A 19,303-nucleotide genomic window follows, 5' to 3' on the forward strand; every position below is an offset into this window, starting at 1 on the left:
TTTCTTTAATATTTATTTTTGGAGGTTTTAAATCAATTTATTTTAGTAAAATTAGAAAAAAAGACAATTAAAAAATATATTTCAGCTTATTTTTTATAATTATTATTAACTTTTTTAATCTACCTACATTCTATTTAAAATCTAAATGTAGAAAAAATAATTATAATTATTACTTTTCATTATTAAATATTAATTAATAAGAAAATTTTTTTTTTCGAAAAAAAAAATTATGTACTTGATCGCTAATTACGGTGATGAAGTATTTTTAAAATAGCAAATTGCGATAAGTAAAATTAGGAATTAATCATTTGTAGTATCGTAAATAAAATATCGAAAGATTTTATATAAATATAAAAAACAATTAAAATTTATTTTTATAACTAAATAATGAATTTAATCATTTATTTTTTAAAAGAAAGGAGCTTTATAGTTTTTATTATAAATATCCTAATTTTTTTAGGATTTACCTCAATAATTAATTAATTTTAAAATGGAATTTCTTTTTTTTTACATTATTTTTGTTTGTCTTATGATAACTCATCAATTTTAGGATACAGCTCCTTGGTTAGATAATTTTTAAATATTATATTATGTTTATTCATCTTTATTATTTAAGTATGTCATTTTTAGAGCTTCTTAAATCTTTTATTTTTTGACAGATGGAGTAGGTGTAAAAGATATTTATTTACGAGTATCACCTAAATAACTAGGATAAATCATACTACCTATGTTTGAGTTGCCTGTAACTGGAGTAGTTGCTAATCTTCCTAAAGGACTCTAACTACTATATGTTTTAGGATAATCTGTTTATACTTCTAATTTTTCTTTTTTAAAGGCTTAAGGATCAAATGTATCTCTTCTTGGTAGGATCTCTTCGTTTTAGGTATTTTATGTAGTTTAATCAGTAACTATTTGCTTTTCTTAATTGATGTTGTTTGATTAGAAAACAAAATTAGATTTAGCTGGTTAGGGAGTGAGAGATCTAAGGGAGTCATAATTTTTGGTGTCTATATATTAAACATATTGCTAATGCTCAATTTATCTTCTGATAAATTCAGAAGGTCTATCATTATAAGAACTTGGAGAAATAGTAGCTATGTTCAATGTTGAAATAGGTTGTGAAGAAACGTTAGTAAGCGAAATATTCTTTTTCATATTTTTCAAGTTTTATAGTCCAGAAATAGATCTATCTGATTTTTCAGGTTAAACTAAATTATTCTAATTGCTGTTGCTATAATTATTTTAATAGGTAACATTTTTTTATTAATAGTTTTAAATGTTTTATTGGTATTACTACTGCTACTACTATAATTATTATTATTGTTATTATTGTTGTTACTGCTTTTTTTATTATTGCTAAATTTAATTTGAGATGTTCACAGATTAAGGGCTTTTGCTTCTATGCTCATTAGATATATCTTCTTTTTAAGGCTGACTTTCGATATAATTTTATACTTATACCTTTTCTTTTGATTTGTTTATCATTTCTTATTAATTAGATTAACTAATGTCTGATTTGCTTCTGTAATGGATCAAGTTACTATTGTTGTTATTTGTATTATGATTAGAAGAGTATTATTAGGTGATGCTAGGATTGTTGTATTGGCCTTAAGTATTAGTATCTTTTTCACTTTTTTAAGCTGAGAAGAAATTTTTAGTCTATAAATTATTTTAACTGCTGTGATTAAATTATTTCTGATTTTCATTTTAAGTAATTGCTTAGTTAGAATTTAGCTTTTAATTAATTGCTTCATTTTGATAAGAATAATAATTTGTAAACTTTTTTTTCTCATGAGCTGAGTTATTTTACTAACTAATTTCGTTTTCAGGTTTTTGAATTTGTTTTTCTGCACTCAAATAAGGCTAAGATGGTGTTTGAGGTGTTTCTGAACCATTAAAACTTTGTTATGGTTTTGGTTTTATATTTGTATTATATTATTGTGTGACACTTACTTAAGCTTTAACTGAAGATTATGGAGAAGTAGTGATTTAGCTTGACTGTAAATTAGGTGAAGTATTATTTTAGAATTATTTTTAAGATAAATTTTATTCAAATTAGTTGATTTAGGATTTTATTTGATTTGGAGTTGAAGGTTGTTTAATGTCTATTGATTATTAAAATAAATTTTTTGAGTAGAGAGGTGATATGCTATTAGATAATTAGCTTTGAGAATTTTATTTAGATTAGCTTGGAATGTTTTAGGTAATTTATGATAGAGGATTTTGATAATTAGATTTATTATCACTTTGGCTTGCAATTTAATAATCTTTTTATATGAAAATTTAATTAGAATTTTGAGAATTTCTTGGATCTTTTTAGTGTGAAAAATAATTTGCTTATTGCACAGGTTAGAATTAGTGCTTTAATTGCTGAGTTTAAATAATATTTGCCTATGGGATTACAGCTATCTTTTCTGATTTTCTATTAGTTTATTCTATTCTGCTAAACTAAGCCATAGATTCATTTTCTATAAGAGAGAGAAGAGAATTCCATTCATCCAGTAGCAATTCCTTTCTGCATTATTCATAAATATTATTATTTGAATTTCCATTAATCGTTGCATTATGGTTTATTTAATCTTGAAGCTACTACTGATAAAGAGAATTTAATTTTTCTATTTCTTGCTTCAGAAGTAGAATAAGTTCTTCTTTAGATTCTATGTTCTTAATTTAAAGCTTCTCTCTATCTAACAAAACACTATATTACTTTACCCAGTGTTCAAGAGAATCTTTAGTTCTACGTAAGTCGCTTTTAAGTCTTTCATTTTCCTTTCTTGTATTTTCAATATCTTGTATTAAATTTTTATTTTAAATCTCAATTTAAGATGTTTATTTTAAAATGCGCTAGTTTTCTCTTTATTACTCGTCAATTTAGCTGTAAAGGTTTTTTATTTGCTTTTCATAAATATTTTTTTAGATTTACTCCAACTCTTTCACTGAAATTTAAGAATTTTTAATGCACTCTGTAAGTTAGATTAGGTTTTTCTCATTTGCTTATTCAGTAATGATTTAATTAACTTTATCTATGAAATTTTATCTTTCGTTTGAGTAATTTAACTTAGAATTATCAAATTAATGCTTTAAATTAGCTAACTCTTTCTGGGTTGCTTCGTTTTACTGTTACAATTTACTGTTTTCTTATTAGTAAAAAGTTATTTCTTTTCTGCTTGCTGTATTTTATTTTTTAAGCTCTTCGATTTCTTATGTTGAAGCTGCTTTCTCTTTAGCAATATTATTGCATTGATTAATCAACTATTGATTATTATTTACAAGATTTTCATTTTAACTTATCAAGTTTTACTTCTCTATCTTCATTGTTGAAATTTATTTCAGAAGATTAGAATTTTCTTCTAAAATCTTTTAATTCTCTTAGTGCTTCTAAATTGTCATATTCTGTATTTGACTCTACAAAGAAGTCACATTCAAGTTCAGCTCTTAATTAATTTTAATGAGATTTTAGTTTTCATTAAAAATGTTTTCCCTCATCATAGAATCTGTTTTTTAGTTTTACTAAATGACTCTGATTTCCTCTTCAAGTATTTCTTTTTATTATTTATATTAGAGTACTTCTTTTTCATAATTGGTATTTATCTGTCTCAATTATCTTATTTCTTCTTCTTTGTTACTATTAACACTTGTAAATTGATCTTTTTCTAATTGCAAATTCAATAAATTAGATTTTAAAATATCATTTTCTCCTTTTATCTGATTTAACTCAGTTATCAATTTCTCTTTTTCTAATTTTTCACTTTCACTTTTTTCTATTTCCATATTTAACTTTTTTGTTATTATTTACTGGTTAACGTCTAACGAATCGTTTAATTTTTTATACTCGTTAATTTTTAACCTCAGGTTTTCTAATTCCATTCTCAATTATTAAGCCTCTTCTTAGCTTATCAATGGACTTCCTTTTTGTTAAGCTTACTTAAATGCTTCGTTGCTCTTTATTGATTACTATAATTATGGATCTGAATTTATTTAAATTAGTTTTTAATTTACTACATTTATCATATTACTGAGCTAGCTATTACTTATTTAATTAGATTCATTATGCTATTTAAGTACATTTTATTGAATATTTTCAGCTTATAAGCTTGGACGTTGTACAAGATGAGAGTGTATAGCAGCTAAATATGATTCACTTGTATTACTTACAACAGAATTGTAATTATGGACATCATTATCGTTTACCTTTAAAGTATTTTGTTGTTAATCTTTTTATATATTATCATTTAAACATAGAGTTTCTTATTCACAATCATCTTAATTCAATTATCTACCTTCATCATCATCTTCTCCTAAATCTGGCTAGAGAATCTCATGATCTTCTTCTCTAGAGTTATTTCTGTTATGCTTATACAAACTAAACTCAGAAGCCATGCTTCTGTCGCTTTGTATTATCTAGTTTTGAATATCAGTTAGTTTACCTTCTTGATCTTAGGCTTACAAGTGATTTGATTGATACTAAGCAGTAGGTATTTTACTATACAAACTATAAATTGGCTACAATGTTGCTCCACTATTATTTTATTGTTATTATTTTTCAAGCTCTAATCTCTTAATATTGAAAGCCTCTTCCAAATTAAGAAGCTTTACTTTATTCTATCCTTTTTCTCCAGATTGAGATTTCTCATTGTTTAAATTTTCAAAAGAGCTTGGATTAAATTGAGGAGTTTAATCAGCATATTCAAGTTCATCATATTTTGATTTCTACTGTTAGATATCTAAAATTAAATCCTGCTTTTATTATTATTCAGGTTATATATTATCCTATGAATCATTTACAAATTTAGAATTAGAAAATGTTTATTCTTAATCATTCTCCATTGCCTATAAATGCTTCATTGATAATTATTCTTGGTTTTAGTTAGTTTCATAATCATTAATATGATTGTTTGCTTCTTCTTATTCGTAGGTTTGATCATTTATGTAATTATTTTACTAATTTTAATTACTATAGCTATTAGCAATTTGATTATTATTGTTACTTTAAATAGATTATTAGTTAAATTATTAATAATTTTAGTTTGATGAATAGTCTGTTTGCTTATTTTAAATTGTATTATATTGCTTACTACTTTCATGAATAGCTGATGATGAAATAGAATTATTTAAAGAACTAAGTTCTGGACATTGAAGAATATTAAAAACAGGATGATTAGCTGTTCCGATCATACCATCTGGAAGTATGTAAGGTTATTCTAGCTACCAAATCCTAAGCCTACCTGAAGTATCTGAAGTCAAAAAGAACTCATCATCCAAATGTAAGACATGATTAATATCATTAAAGTGGTAACTTGTATACTTTTTTGATTAAAAGTTAAGAATTTATGAGATTTATAAAAGCTAATAATCTTTTCCATCTGATATAACAATTTAATTAAATGACTATCTATCCATTGTTTAAATAGGATTCTATAGTTGAGCAATCTTTTTTTCTATAGTTGCTCTCTCAGTATCCCAAACTCCAAAAGCACCGCTTTAACAACTTATTAAGATATAATTACTCTTTTAAGGATGGATCATCATGCAAACAATTCCATTTTAATTCTAGCTTACAGTTTGAATTCCCTTATTAATTTCTTTGGTTTCATATCTTCTTTCTTCCCTACCTTACACCCAATTAAATATGCTAATATTTCCGCTAATTTTTGTTGAGAATATAATTTAAGATTCTGAGTAATTTAAACAGTTGTTAATAACATCATTTGGTATATCCCATCTTAAAAGTTCTCTCTCAAGTTAAAAGCCCTTAACTTTTTAATCAAATCTATAGAGGTAAATACAATTTTGAATGTCAATTAATATTATCCTATCAATTTTATCACTTCTGTTTTTAACTGGGCGGACAATATTGACTTCACAAGTATGCGTAGAAATATTCTCAACTCTTTTATTCTTCCAATTAATAACTATCATCATATTCCCTTCCACGCCAATAAGGAATTCATTAATTCCAAATACTAATTTACAAGGTCTGTCGGTCTTAAAAATTTTTTTTAATTTACCGGTTCTCCAATTCCAAACCTTGATTTGTTTATCTTCTGAACAACTTGCTGCATAGTACTTTTCTAATTTAAATAGGCATAGTACTTTACCATTATGTGCTTAAGCATTTTTGCTATCTTTAAGTTCTTTAGACTTAAAATTTCTACTACTATCGATAGTTGTTTCTATAAAAAATTGAATAAAAATATTTAATTAAAATTTTAATAATCAATTTTATCTGTAATAATAAATAAATAAATAAAATTAGTAATAAACAAAATTTAGATTTATTTATTTTTAACTGATAATTGACAATAATTAATAAAATAGATAAATATAAAACAAATGATAGTAAGTAAGATACTTATTTACAATCGTTAAATAAAAAAAACTCATTCTTTTTCGTATTAATTAAAAAAAAATATTTTAAAGCATAAACTAAATTAATAAAAAGCTAAACAAAGCAAATGAATAAATTAATAAATCATAAATTACCATAATCAACAGTAAAACTAGCGTTGTGGCCATTAAGCCATTTATGAATGTCTTCAAAATTATCTTTGCTCAATATCCAAGTCTAAAATTTACTCGTTTACAAGTATTGCTAAGCAAACCCTACTAAACATAAACCACCTAAACTTTCTATGTCATTAACAAAAACGGGTATTTATGTATTTATCCTAAATTATTGATAGGTTTTTTACTCATTTAAATGAGTTTGCTAATTTACATCGAATGAAACAAAGTATTTATCTTATTCAAAGTTTTCTATGACATAGGTTGATTCATTTTTACCTGAAGGAAGATAAAGATATTTATTTGTGTGGACTTTGAAAAAGTCGCTATAATCCTAAATGCTAACAATACCACAATGTCTAACATTTCTAATAGGTTTTTCTAGTTGCATGATAGCACAACAACAATACTGCTAATCGGCTATTGATGCCTCGTTCCAATCATCGTATTAAAATGTTTTTTCAAAGAAAAGTTCTTTTACGCCTACATATTCTCCTAATGATGATTAGAAAACAAATGAATCTTTAACACTAAACTCCTTACTTTAAGGAGAGACCACATTTACTATAGGGGTAATAATATGTTGTGGTGATACCAAAACAGCAGCTCCTTCTCTTTTCTGATTTTCTTAAAAATAAAGAAGTCTACCTATAGATTCATTTAAATTATTGCTGTTAATAGATTGTATTCCTAATTGGTTCCTTGTCTAGTGGATTCCAATAATTCGACTTGAATCCATATCTTCTAAATCTAATTGTGATTCTCTAACTATATATGTCTATCCTTTGAAATAGAATTATAAATTTTTGCTACTATACTGACTTTTATTTGCCCTTTATGTAGGTTATGCTTTGCTTGTTAAAAATATGTTTTTTGATAGTTTCTTTTTTTATCTTTTAAAATATCAAAATTTATTTGTTTGTTTGTTATTTGCTTGCTTGATTGATTGATTGTTTGATAAAGTAGTGATTAAGTAATTGAATATATAATTGATGTATACGAAAAATAAATCATTACAACATTCATATAAAATTAATATTTAACAAGATCTATAAACTGCATAAAAAATTCCTTAGAATAACCACATTTTTGATATCAAGATATATTAGGTAGTCCATAAATTACAAAACACAAAGAATTAATAGACCAAATACAAAATTAACAATTATTAAATTAAATTTCTTTGTACTATTGTTAATTTGTTAGGATGGACGCAACTTTTTATTATGATTACACAAATCAATTAAATTTACTTTGATTTCATTTCAAAATCTTTCATCAACTTTTTTAACGATTATTTTCTTTAATTTACTTATGTTTTCATTCCTTTAATTAAATCTTAAAATTTTTAACAATTAATTTTAACCATTAAACTAATTACTTACATTATCATTTTAGATAAGCCGTAAATACGCTTACATTTTTTATAATATCAACTATTATTTTTCTTCATTTCATCTTAACCATAAATATTAATTATTAACTTTCTCAAAATATAAGTTAGAAACATATTTTAAATCTATTAAACAGGAAAATCCAGCAATACATTTATTTTAATGGAACCTCAGAAACTATTTAAAAATGTGAGTGATGTAAAATTCATTAAAAAAATATTAGATTTATGTAATAAATAATAAATAAATTATGGTAAAATTAAAGTATTTATTTATTTTAGTTTCATTACATTATAAACACAAAAAGGATTATTGAAAATACTAACAACAGAAGAATTTAGTTTAAAAATACTTTTAAAGTTAAAAGTTAATAAACAATTTATAGACTATCTGCTTTTAGTAAAGAGATTATTTATTTAAAAAGTAATTCAAATATTAAACAATAATTTCTTAATTTTATTCATAAAATTTCAATAAATTTTTCAAAATAGTTTTATTCATATCTAAAATATATATTTGAGTTTATTTATAATGAGTCAAAATAGAAATTATATCTTTTTACTATTGAAACTGTTGTGTGTTTAAAAAGTTTGATTAAATTATTCCAGATTTAAAAATGATATCTTATTTTTTAGAAGTAAAAATTAATCATTTTTAATTTGATTAAATTATTTTATGTTTTATTTTTTAAAGAAATAATTTTTTGATGATATTAATGAATTAGATTAGCATTTATAAATTGAATTAATATTAGTGATCAATTAAACCAAAATAATAATACCAATTATTAATCTAATATTTATAAAATTATTAAAAAATATGAGATTTTTTATTTTGTTGATTGCAGTTTATTTTTAGATTTAGCAAGCCTAAGCAAGCAAAAAATAGATTAAAAGTTTAGTTATATTTTTTAGGCATGGCAGCAGAACGACTAATCATAAACATTACTATAATAATGAACTTTGGTAAGGCTACTAGCGAGGTGATTTGACTAAAAAAGGTCATACTGAACTACATGGATTAGGATAAACTTTTAGAGAGATTTATGGTTAATTCTTGCAAATAAATCAAGAAGTTAATGAATAACATAATGAAGAGACTTTATCTTAACATGATAATTTATCTTAAGAACATGTTAGAGTAAAGCATTCTCACATTGAAAGAACTAGGTCTTCTCTGATGTCATTTTTGCTAGGAGCATTTCCAAATTGGTTCCATCCAGATGCATCTCCTCACAACGAGCATTTAAATAAGCCAATTAGAAATTTAAAAACAACAAATAATAAAGATAAGCTCAAGAAAGATTACACTTTCTTACTAGGTGAGGAACAATGTCCTCTTATTAAAAAAATTAGAAATAAAGTATTCTAATCTAAGCCAATGAATTTCATGCAAGATATAATAACCTAATCTTACGAATACTAAAAGATTAGAGCAAAAATAAGAGAAGTAGAAGGCTTTAAAATGATTCAAGTACAATTTTTCATTCCTTTTGATACATAAAAACCCTTTGATTTTTGCAAAATGAGAAAATATTTTCTATTTAACAAAATTAATTATTTTGTTCTTTATTTTTTAAGAAATAAATAATATTTTTTATATTCTATCACTAATTAATTAGGGCCATGGATACGAAGATTTAGCAGATATTTATGATATTTACATGTGCCATAAAAGTGAGGGGTTGCCTATTCCTAATTTTGATAAATCCGACATTTCTTTTATCCAAATGGGAACACAATTTTTTATTGATGAAATTTATTTTGGACATAGAAGTTTAGTTAAGCTTGCAAGCTAAAAATTCTTTCATGATCTATTAAGAATTATTGAAAGTAAAAATCCAAAGAAGCTACACATATTTTCTGGGCATGAAGTGAACATCATTTCCTTATTCATGAATATGCTAACAAGAGATGAATAAAATACTATGTTAGGCAGATCATTTCATACAAAATTACTTCCATTTGCAGCTCATGTTATAATTGAATTTTTAAATAACGGAAATATAAAATTTTTGTATGACTTTAAACCTTTGAAAATAAAACTATGCTAATATTAAGAGGAATGCGATGGTAAGTTATTTAAAACTTTTCTTAAAACGAGGATACTCCCAAATGCTAGATAGCTTTGCTTTTACCATCATAAGCACATCTTAGAGAGAGAAGAAGAAATTAAAAATTTATAAAAATAAATGCTTCAAGCTCCACAAGAAGATGAAGAAATCGAAGAATAAATATGATAGAAATATTTATATGTAGTTTATTTATAGGAATTATGTATTTTCTTAAATTAATTTAACTAATTTATTAAAGTATATGAAATTATTTACAAAATATATTCAAGGATACATATTTATTTATTTATTTATTTTTAATAGAAATATAATAAATGAAGTTGTGTAGTAAGTTAAATATTTATTTATTTTATATTATTTATGGTTATTATTTGTTGCTCAAATATAAAATTATATTAATTTTTATGTTTTATATATTAATCCTGTAATTTATTATGAAACTTGATTTGCTTTTAATTAGCTTTTTTTTAAATTTATAAAATTAATCTTATTCAAAATGAAATGAATTTACAATATTTTCATTATCAGAAATGTAAGATTTGTGCAATTCATTATTTGCTTACTAAAATTGTAATAACCAGGAGGACTTACTATATTGTTTCTTATATTTTTACAAATTTTAGATTAATTTTTAGTAGTGTTTAAATAATAACAATTATTTACATAGTAGAGATGCTTAAAAATTCAATATTTTAGCATTATTAAATTCCCTAACCCAAAGATTAAAGTCCTTAGTCCTTAATTTAATTATCACTTTTGAATATTTTTAAATTAAAAATTATGACTTAGAAAAACTATGTTACTTTAAGTTAATTGTGAGTTTTTTCAAGTTGCTGCACTATGCAATTCCTTGTCCTAAATCTTTGGCTCCATCACTTTCTATCTTATTATTACTAAAAAATAAAATGTAATTTATTTAACATTTAAAAAATTAGCGAATTTTACCTTAATAATAAATTTAATTGAGAGAGATTTATAATTTAAGCTATTCCTTATCCTATACTTGATATTCCTTTATTTTCTATTTAATTTTAACTAAATTTAAAATAAATAAATAAAAAACTTGCCTTTTATTATAATCTTATTTAGTTACCTAAGATTCAAATACAAATTTTGTAGATTCTGACAACAAGATATTTAAGAACATAGTTCTTGTAAACCTTAATTTCCAATTTGATTTTAACTAATAGGTAAATAAAAGGATTTCGTATTTTTATTAATTTATATTTATATCATACCTAAAGCTTAGATATAAATTATTCAGATTAAAAAATCTACAAATCCCTTGGCAAATACTATAAATGTCATTGCTATTAATTCTGCTCTTTCTCATTAAGTTTGTCAATCTTATTAAAAATAAATTAATTTATCTTACAAAAAAATTGAAGTGAATAACTGATTTACACTGAAGATAATTTTAAAGAAATCGACATCAATTTATTATTCTTAGTTAGAGTGGAGATAATATTGCAGGACGATATGTTAGCTATTTTATTATTCCTTTGAAATTAAAATAATTTCTTAGATTTTTCTCATAAAAAATATTTTTTATACGATAAGCTTAAACTTAAAGTGTTAAGCATGCTTAAGTTTTTAATTGAGTCTATCATTGAATGTAAGCCAGAGTTTCCAAATAAATTAGAGCTATTTTTAACAAAATAATAATCAATTGAAATAAATTATCTAGTTTTCAAATGATATTTACTTGAAATTTAAAGCTAAATATAGTAGTGGAGCAATACTTGCTATTGAAGTCACTAAACTGCTAATCCCTCTATTGCCTAATTATGTCTATCTGTTTTTATTTAAATAATTTTATTCCTAAAATAATTCTTCAATAATAATAAAATACGATAGTTCAATAGTGAGATATTTAATTCCGTCTAGGTGTTGTAATTCTTTTCCTAAAATAATAGCTCCTTGATCTTAGATATTGTTATTGCTTTTGATTAATTTAAATTTTATTTTTTAAATTATATAGAAAAAAGAATCTCAATTTACTTCAACAGTAATGTTAGATCTGTAAGATTAAAGCATGATTAAAGCAGTGTTCCTAAGTGTTATATCCCCGCACTATTTATTTTATTATCCCTTTTAATTTTAAAATTCTATAAATAGATATTTAACCAACGATTGAATTTTTATACGATAGATCTAATGCTAATGTACAAAGATCTTAGCATTTAGCTTTATCAAGCAAATTTCCATCCAAATTAATAGTATAAATAGATCTATTAATAAAAATAAATAAATCTTAAACGAATTAAATTTATTTATTGCTAAAATAATTTACTGTAATTGAATTTCCAAAGATGATAAATCATTAGATGATATTAACACAGATATAATTTCTTCTATGTCCTCATTATCTATTTACTATTCCCTAATATAAAAAATTGATTTATATTCTATAATTAAGATAAATAGAAATAGAAATTATATTTAATTTATTTTCTATGTCAATGATTATATCTTTTTATTAACTAATAATTCTAAATTAAATAATTCTTACTAAAGATTAAGAGACAATACAGAGAGCTTTTGGTATGTCAGTGAAAACATCTATTATAATTAATTAGAATTATTAACTAATATGACGCAATTTTTATACAATTTACCTTTGATAGCTTGATAGAGACAATAGTATTTAATCTATTGAACGATTTCATTTTGATAAGATATTTTCTTTTTGTGATTGATGGGAAATAATAACTTTTATCTGATTAATTATATAATAATTAAGTTAAGTAAAATGTAAATTAATTAAATAATTCCGATTGTTTACTAACATATTTACATTGTCAAATAGAACAATAAATAATTTCGAAGAAATACTTTTTAGTAAGTTTTTTATTTGATAGAATTATTTTTAATCTTAATTTATTGAATTTGCTATTTTTGAATATGGGGGACAACTATGCGTGGATTTATTTTTAAATAAAAAATCAAATAATTATTTGATGAATAGTAACTTTATGGGATAACAATTATAGATTTTATAAATTTAATTTAAATGATTTTTATCAAAAGTAAAATTTTTCTAATTTTAAAAATTTAAGGCGCCTCACCTAATTTTGTTTTGAAAATGTAATTTATTTTGCTTCTCATTATAAATTCTATTCATTTAGAAACTAAAAATTTTATTTGTAAACCCTAAAAATGATTCGGATATCTTTGAATTTTTAGATTTAAGCATGTTATGCTAATTTTAAAGATATTTGTTACAAGCTGAGTTAAGCTTTTTTAGTCACATTAGTCTTAATAAATATTATTTACTGATTATATGATTCTGTAAAATGAATAAAAAAAGTAAGCTATTGCATTTTCAAATAAAATATTTAAAGAACAATAAAAGCGATTAACTATAATACTCTATTTTTAAAATTATTTTTAAAAAACTTAAAATTTTTAAGGTGAAAGTTAGTTTATCATAAAAGAAGCTGTTTAGATTTAACTAATTAAAAAAGAAGAATTGATATTAATGTTAATAAAATTTAAAATTAAATAACTTACTTGTAATTTATTATGGAGGATAATCTATTAACTTAATACAAGTGTTTTAATTGAATGATAATTTATATTTATTTGATTAACTCTAGATAAAATCTTTTATTTAAAATTAATTGTTCCCTTTTAGGTTTTTAGAATTTTTAGATTTTTTATTTATTTTTTTGATTTAATTTAATTATAATTATTTACATTCTTTAAGTCGCTTTATCAATCAAATACTTTGTGCCCTTTTTATAGGTATGTATTTTTGATCTTTATATTTTTTCTTCTAAAGATTAATTGTAAATTAAAAACATAATGATTAAATATTACTTCAAATTGAAATTTAGAGTATATTCCCTCCCCAAATTATTACATTTAGAAATATTGGTATTAAATATGTAAAAAACTAAAAAACAATATATTAATAATAAATTTGTGCTTGTTTAATTTATAAATATTGAAGGTTCTATGTAAAAAAATATAAGTCAAAAGATTGTATTAAATTTTAAGAAAAATTTCCTGTTTGTTTAGTAATTTTATATTTTCTTTAAGTAAATGAATAATTAATAATTGATAAGCATATCTACTGTTCTCTAAAATATTATACAAAGAATTAAAATTATTTTTTATTTCCCTTATCCTAATTATGAAATACTGGAAACTATTCATTAATTTATTTGTAATATTTTTCTTTAATTTAAATGTGATTGTACTTATTGACTTTTTAAAAAAATGCTTTTAGTTAGTTAGTTAGTTAAAGTTAAGAATAATAATTTTCTTGTTAATAAATAAGAATATATTCTAAGTTCAATGATATAAATATATCCATAGATAAATTTAAAAGCAAATATTAAAAAATATAAAAAAAAATATTTTGTTTGAAGATTAAATATAAGTAATTCTTTAAATATTATCATTTTAAAAATTAAATTACTTTTTAGTAAATAGAGTTTAGCTATTTAGCAAAATAAATAATTTAATTTGTTGATGTTAAAATCTAGAGTATCATTTGGTATTATGATTCTTTTTTATCTAATAAATTTTTAAAAAAATTTTAAATTGAAAAAAATCATTAAAAAACTCATCAAATTATTTAAAGATCTGTTTGTTTTTATTTTTGTAATTGTAATTGTAAAATTGACTTGAAAAATAATTAATGAATTAGCTTCAAAGAAACAAATTACAATCCACTCATTTTCAAAAAATAATATTTAATTAGTTTTTTTGATAGATGTCTATATAAATAAAGAAGATTAAAGATATATACTAATTATTATCTTTTTTTTATGAGAAAGCGGAGAAAAATATAATTTTTAAAATTAAAAAAAATATTCTTTTTTCCTCTATCCTAAATTTCTTCTCAAAAAGAAAAAAATTACTTCTGAAATGAAAAAATAAAAAAAAGAAGGTAGATACTATAACAGGACATTTAGTTTACATCTGTATAAAAATTCTTTTTCAATATAAAAAGAAATCAATATTAATTATTTGTCTTAAAATTTTTTAACTTGCACATCATTCTGTAATTAATCTAAGAATTTAGAAATATATTATATAAAGCTATAATAATTCTAATACTTTTTTATCTAACCAAAAAATAAATCAATCAATCATATTCAAAAACATATTCTTCATCTTATTTGATTTTTGTGACTAAGAAAAATAAAATCACAAATTCTTTTATCTTAAAATTAATTAGAAGAAAAATTAATTATCATTTCAGGTAAGTTTTTTAATATTCACCTGTCTGAATTTTAAATGTTAATTTACTTTATATCCACAATTTGATAAATTTATTAAAAAAAGTTTTCAGTAAATTTGTTAATTCAAAAAACTCTAAAGATAATAGATTAGATAGATAATCTTAATCTACTCTTCCTTGGATTTAAAATATTTATCTCTTCTTATCACGAAAAAAATTCTTTTATCAATACTTTTAAAATAAAATAAAGATATTTTTAATCAAAAAATTATATTTATAAATCAATTAACTGTAACATGTTTCATTTTTAAATACATTTTATTTACTTTTTAATAAATAAAGTTAATTAATAACTAAATTGTTTTGAAAAAAAAATTAATTTGATTTTTTAATAAATAAAATATCCATCTGCCTAAAAAAGTTGAGAGATCATCAATGAATTAGTAAAAAATAAACATAGTATTTATCATATTTAATATATAAAGAAAAATTATATATTAAAATAACCAAAATTTTAATGTAAAGTATTACTTTAAATTTTTTGAATTTTTAATTGTAGATATTTGATTTCTTTTAAATAATTTTTACTTTTTGTTTATTCTTATTTTGCTTAAATAAAATATTGCTTTTTTAAAATAATTTTTTAGCATATTTCAAAAGCAAGATACATGAAATTAAAGATTATAAATTTTTAAAAAAATTTCCAGTCAAAAAGCTTCTTTTAGTTTCATAAAATTTATTATAAAGATTTGATAGTTTGTAGAGGTAAATATTAAAAGTTATAAATATACCAAAATTATACACTCTTAATCTTTTCTAATTTATCATTTTAAACAAATTTAAGTTGGTGAACAAAGCATTAAGCTGATAAAAGCATTATAATAATTATCTTAAAATTATTTCACTAAAGAATAAATCTTTTATTGTAGCAAAACTCAACGAAAAAGATTTTAAAGCTTAATATTTTAACTCTTAAGATATACTCCCATTTAAAATGAGTATAACATCAGAAAATCGCCCTTTTAGTGCTTATAATATTAAAAGCTTAGCATTAAATAAAACCCAATCGCAGTATAATATGAATAGACCTTTCTCAGCTTTGGACTAAGAGTAATATTATTGCATTCATTAATTTAAATCTTCAAATTTATAAAACAAAATAAATGATATTTTAAAAATTATTATTTTTAATGTATAATAGTACATCATCTCAAAAATTAGAATAAAGGTAGGTTGATTAAAACAAGCGATATGAATAGTATTTGCATTTATTTTATAATAATATAATTTTAAAATAATTAGTGTCTCATAAAGACTACTGATGAATTGGTAATAAGTAAAAACAGCCAAGGATAAAGTATAATAAATTTTATTAACATTAGTTTCTTACAATTTAATTAAAGGAAGGTCTTTTTGAAGAATAAGTTCATTTGATGAATGATTTGAATAAGCTTAAGGAAGATAATTTTAGGATGAAGGAGAGACAAAAGTAAATTGAAGATGAGTCATAGAAATTAGTTGATTATATCTTGAAAATAGAATAGTTTGTGATAAAAAAAAAAGGACCAAAAATCTATGAACAGTAGGTATATTTCACTATTAGAATAATTTTTATGTAAATATGTTAAATTGATTATGAAATAAAGAGTATGTTAATAGTAAATTTGAAGAAGCTGTTAGAAGATATGAGAGAAGAAATTGATCAAAAAGAAATTCAAGTAGAAAGGAATAAGAAAGATCCTAAATTTTTAAAAAGGAGAGAGTTTCAGAATACTATGGAAATATATGAGCACTATTTAGAAATCATAAAATAACAGCAATTAAGGTTAAATATTGAAACAAAGAGGAATGAAGAAAATTAAAATAATTTACATTTTGAGTAAGTTGATCAATTAATTTGCAAGAAGAGTATTTTATTTAAATTTTAATAAAAAAATAGAGCAGAGGATGAAATACCTTAGGAATAGTTTGAATAGCTGAGTCCTAGAAGCATGAGAAAGAACCTCATTAATCTTAAAACTAATCTTACTATTTTGTAAGACACAAATGATAAGTTATCAGTGTAAGTAGACTAATTAAACAAATAAGGGAAGATAAAGCGCTATAGACTAGAGGAATTGGAAGAAATAGAAGAAGAGGAAATGGATGAAATGTTTAGACTAAGCTAATAGATTGAAGACTACAGATAGTTTGAGTTGGAATAGAAAAAGGCAAAAGAAGAATTTGAAAAGATGCAAAAAGCATAACCATAAGAAAAAAACACAAAAAGTTATCTTGAACAAATAAAAGACTTCCATAACAACGAAAGGAACCAAATTCTTTTAAACCACTAAAAAGAATAAATTGAATTGTAGGGAAAATAAATCAAAGAGCTTTAAGAAATTCTCCAGGTTTATCCATTTATTCATTAATAATTATTTTTAACTCTCTAATTCAATTAATATTTTGATAAATAAAGACCCTTAAAAAAAATGATGTACTAGAAAAAGAGAGACTAAAAAATGAGAAAGAAAATTTAACAAAACAGTTATAGATTTTACAAAAAAAGTATCAAAAATCTCAAGCAACTCTTGAAGCTCTAGATAACTAAATTTAATAGTTTGACATTAAAAATTATCCTCAAAGTTTAGGTTAAATTGTTTCTATATCCAACAACATCTTACAAAAGCATGATACAGTGAAAATTGTTAAAGTGCCTAAAATTGAATCAGAGTAAGTTCTCAGGATAGGTACATTATTATTTAGTTATATTTTAGTGAAACAAAATAAATTAACACAAAAAATTAGCAAAAGAAATCAATTTTAGATTAAGACTAAAAAGAATTCCTTTAGAAAATGCTGTTTAAAGACTGATTACTCAATAGATAAAAAGAGTAGGATTTACCTCTTTAGAGTATCTGACTAAGAAGTTAAGAGGGTAACTAATTAAATATTAATATACAAATAAATAAATCCTAAAATTATTATTTTTTATAATAAAGGGATCCATTTAATGTCCCAGATAAAAAAGATGCCTTACTAATTTCTAGATTCTTAATTGAAGATAATTAAGATAATATGGTAGAAGTAAACTTAGGTGCTAAATGTCACTACAAAGTAGCAAGGAGTGTTTTCAAATTTATTATTGGGAATGTAAAAATATATGAAAGTGATGAAGATGAAAAAATAGTCTGGGAAAAGTGTGTTGAAGTAATCAATTATTGTTTATTTCTTTCAATTTTGTTAATAAATAATAAAAATTATTTTAAAATAGGAAATATCTAAAAATAGTGCTGCTTTAAAATAATATGCTGAAATTTATTTTTCTAAAAGAAATTAAGAAACTAACTACTAAGTTAGTTGGGAACAAATAAAAGATACTTTTAACTATGCATCAAATGACTTTGATAATAAAATAATAGATTATGTGTTAATAAGGCTTTTCGAAGAAACAAACAATATTACTAAGCTTAATTTTATGAGGATATTTGAAATATTTAGTCCGTAAAATTGGAATAACATGGATGAGAGATCGAAAAATTCTTTAATTTTTAAACCTGGTATACTTTCATATAACTTAGATTTTTAGCATTACTCTAGTGATTCTGATGAAGGAGATGATACCTCACAAATTTCAAACACTTAAACTTTAACAAATCAAAAAAATAAAACTATAAATACCATAAAAAATACAAATTAAAACTAAAGCAATAATAACAGTCTCTATTCTAAAACATAAGAAGACTAGAATACTTAGAGAAGCAAGGCTATTTCTAATATTACTCCATTTAGCACTTCAAGAAAATGAAATTATTAAATAAAAAATTTATCAAATCTATTAAATCAATTTGATATAAATCAAATTAAAATTTTAGCTGCAAAGTTTCTATTTATTATTTAATTTTAATGTCTTATTATCAAATAATAAGCTTATTAGCATCAAATTTATTTTATTAATATTAAAATAAAGTTTTCAAACAAATAAAACGATTTTTAAAATGAAACTTTACTTTTTATTTTTATGTTTAAACAGTAAATTTTCAAGTAAATTTATTATAACAATTTTTAAGCAAGCATTAGAAAAATTGTAAATAGTTTTTATATGAATAGATTAATAAGATTTTTTTGAATTAATTGAGTAAATATATAAAAAAAATA

General features: G+C 22.1%; 4 protein-coding genes across 4 annotated transcripts; 2 read left to right on the forward strand and 2 right to left on the reverse strand. All coding sequences in view use genetic code 6, as the record gives it.

The window, feature by feature from the left end:
• Window positions 1-540: 540 nt before the first annotated feature.
• On the reverse strand, window positions 541-7,243 carry TTHERM_00411470 (hypothetical protein; the record flags this gene model as incomplete). Its single annotated transcript, XM_001020841.2, has 2 exons — window positions 541-6,173; window positions 6,484-7,243. 2 exons carry the CDS (start codon window positions 7,241-7,243, stop codon window positions 541-543), a joined length of 6,393 nt encoding a protein of 2,130 aa, XP_001020841.2.
• Window positions 7,244-8,717: 1,474 nt separating this feature from the next.
• TTHERM_00411480 (histidine phosphatase family (branch 2) protein) lies at window positions 8,718-10,137 on the forward strand (the record flags this gene model as incomplete). Its single annotated transcript, XM_001020842.2, has 2 exons — window positions 8,718-9,371; window positions 9,520-10,137. 2 exons carry the CDS (start codon window positions 8,718-8,720, stop codon window positions 10,135-10,137), a joined length of 1,272 nt encoding a protein of 423 aa, XP_001020842.2.
• Window positions 10,138-10,350: 213 nt separating this feature from the next.
• TTHERM_00411490 (hypothetical protein) lies at window positions 10,351-12,641 on the reverse strand (the record flags this gene model as incomplete). Its single annotated transcript, XM_001020843.2, has 16 exons — window positions 10,351-10,432; window positions 10,484-10,573; window positions 10,636-10,725; window positions 10,776-10,865; window positions 10,918-11,007; window positions 11,066-11,155; window positions 11,211-11,318; window positions 11,377-11,472; window positions 11,527-11,616; window positions 11,678-11,767; window positions 11,825-11,914; window positions 11,974-12,063; window positions 12,120-12,203; window positions 12,266-12,355; window positions 12,485-12,534; window positions 12,591-12,641. The coding sequence occupies 16 exons, from the start codon at window positions 12,639-12,641 to the stop codon at window positions 10,351-10,353; spliced, it is 1,371 nt and encodes a 456-aa protein (XP_001020843.2).
• Window positions 12,642-16,160: 3,519 nt separating this feature from the next.
• TTHERM_00411500 (hypothetical protein) lies at window positions 16,161-18,953 on the forward strand (the record flags this gene model as incomplete). The annotated part of the gene is made up of 10 exons (XM_001020844.2): window positions 16,161-16,276; window positions 16,368-16,394; window positions 16,469-16,523; window positions 16,570-16,752; window positions 16,813-17,045; window positions 17,106-17,556; window positions 17,625-17,895; window positions 17,954-18,083; window positions 18,148-18,355; window positions 18,420-18,953. 10 exons carry the CDS (start codon window positions 16,161-16,163, stop codon window positions 18,951-18,953), a joined length of 2,208 nt encoding a protein of 735 aa, XP_001020844.2.
• Window positions 18,954-19,303: the final 350 nt, after the last annotated feature.

The sequence above is a fragment of the Tetrahymena thermophila genome, assembly GCF_000189635.1.
Source record: "Tetrahymena thermophila SB210 genomic scaffold scf_8254555, whole genome shotgun sequence".
NCBI classification, from domain to species: Eukaryota; Ciliophora; class Oligohymenophorea; order Hymenostomatida; family Tetrahymenidae; genus Tetrahymena; species Tetrahymena thermophila.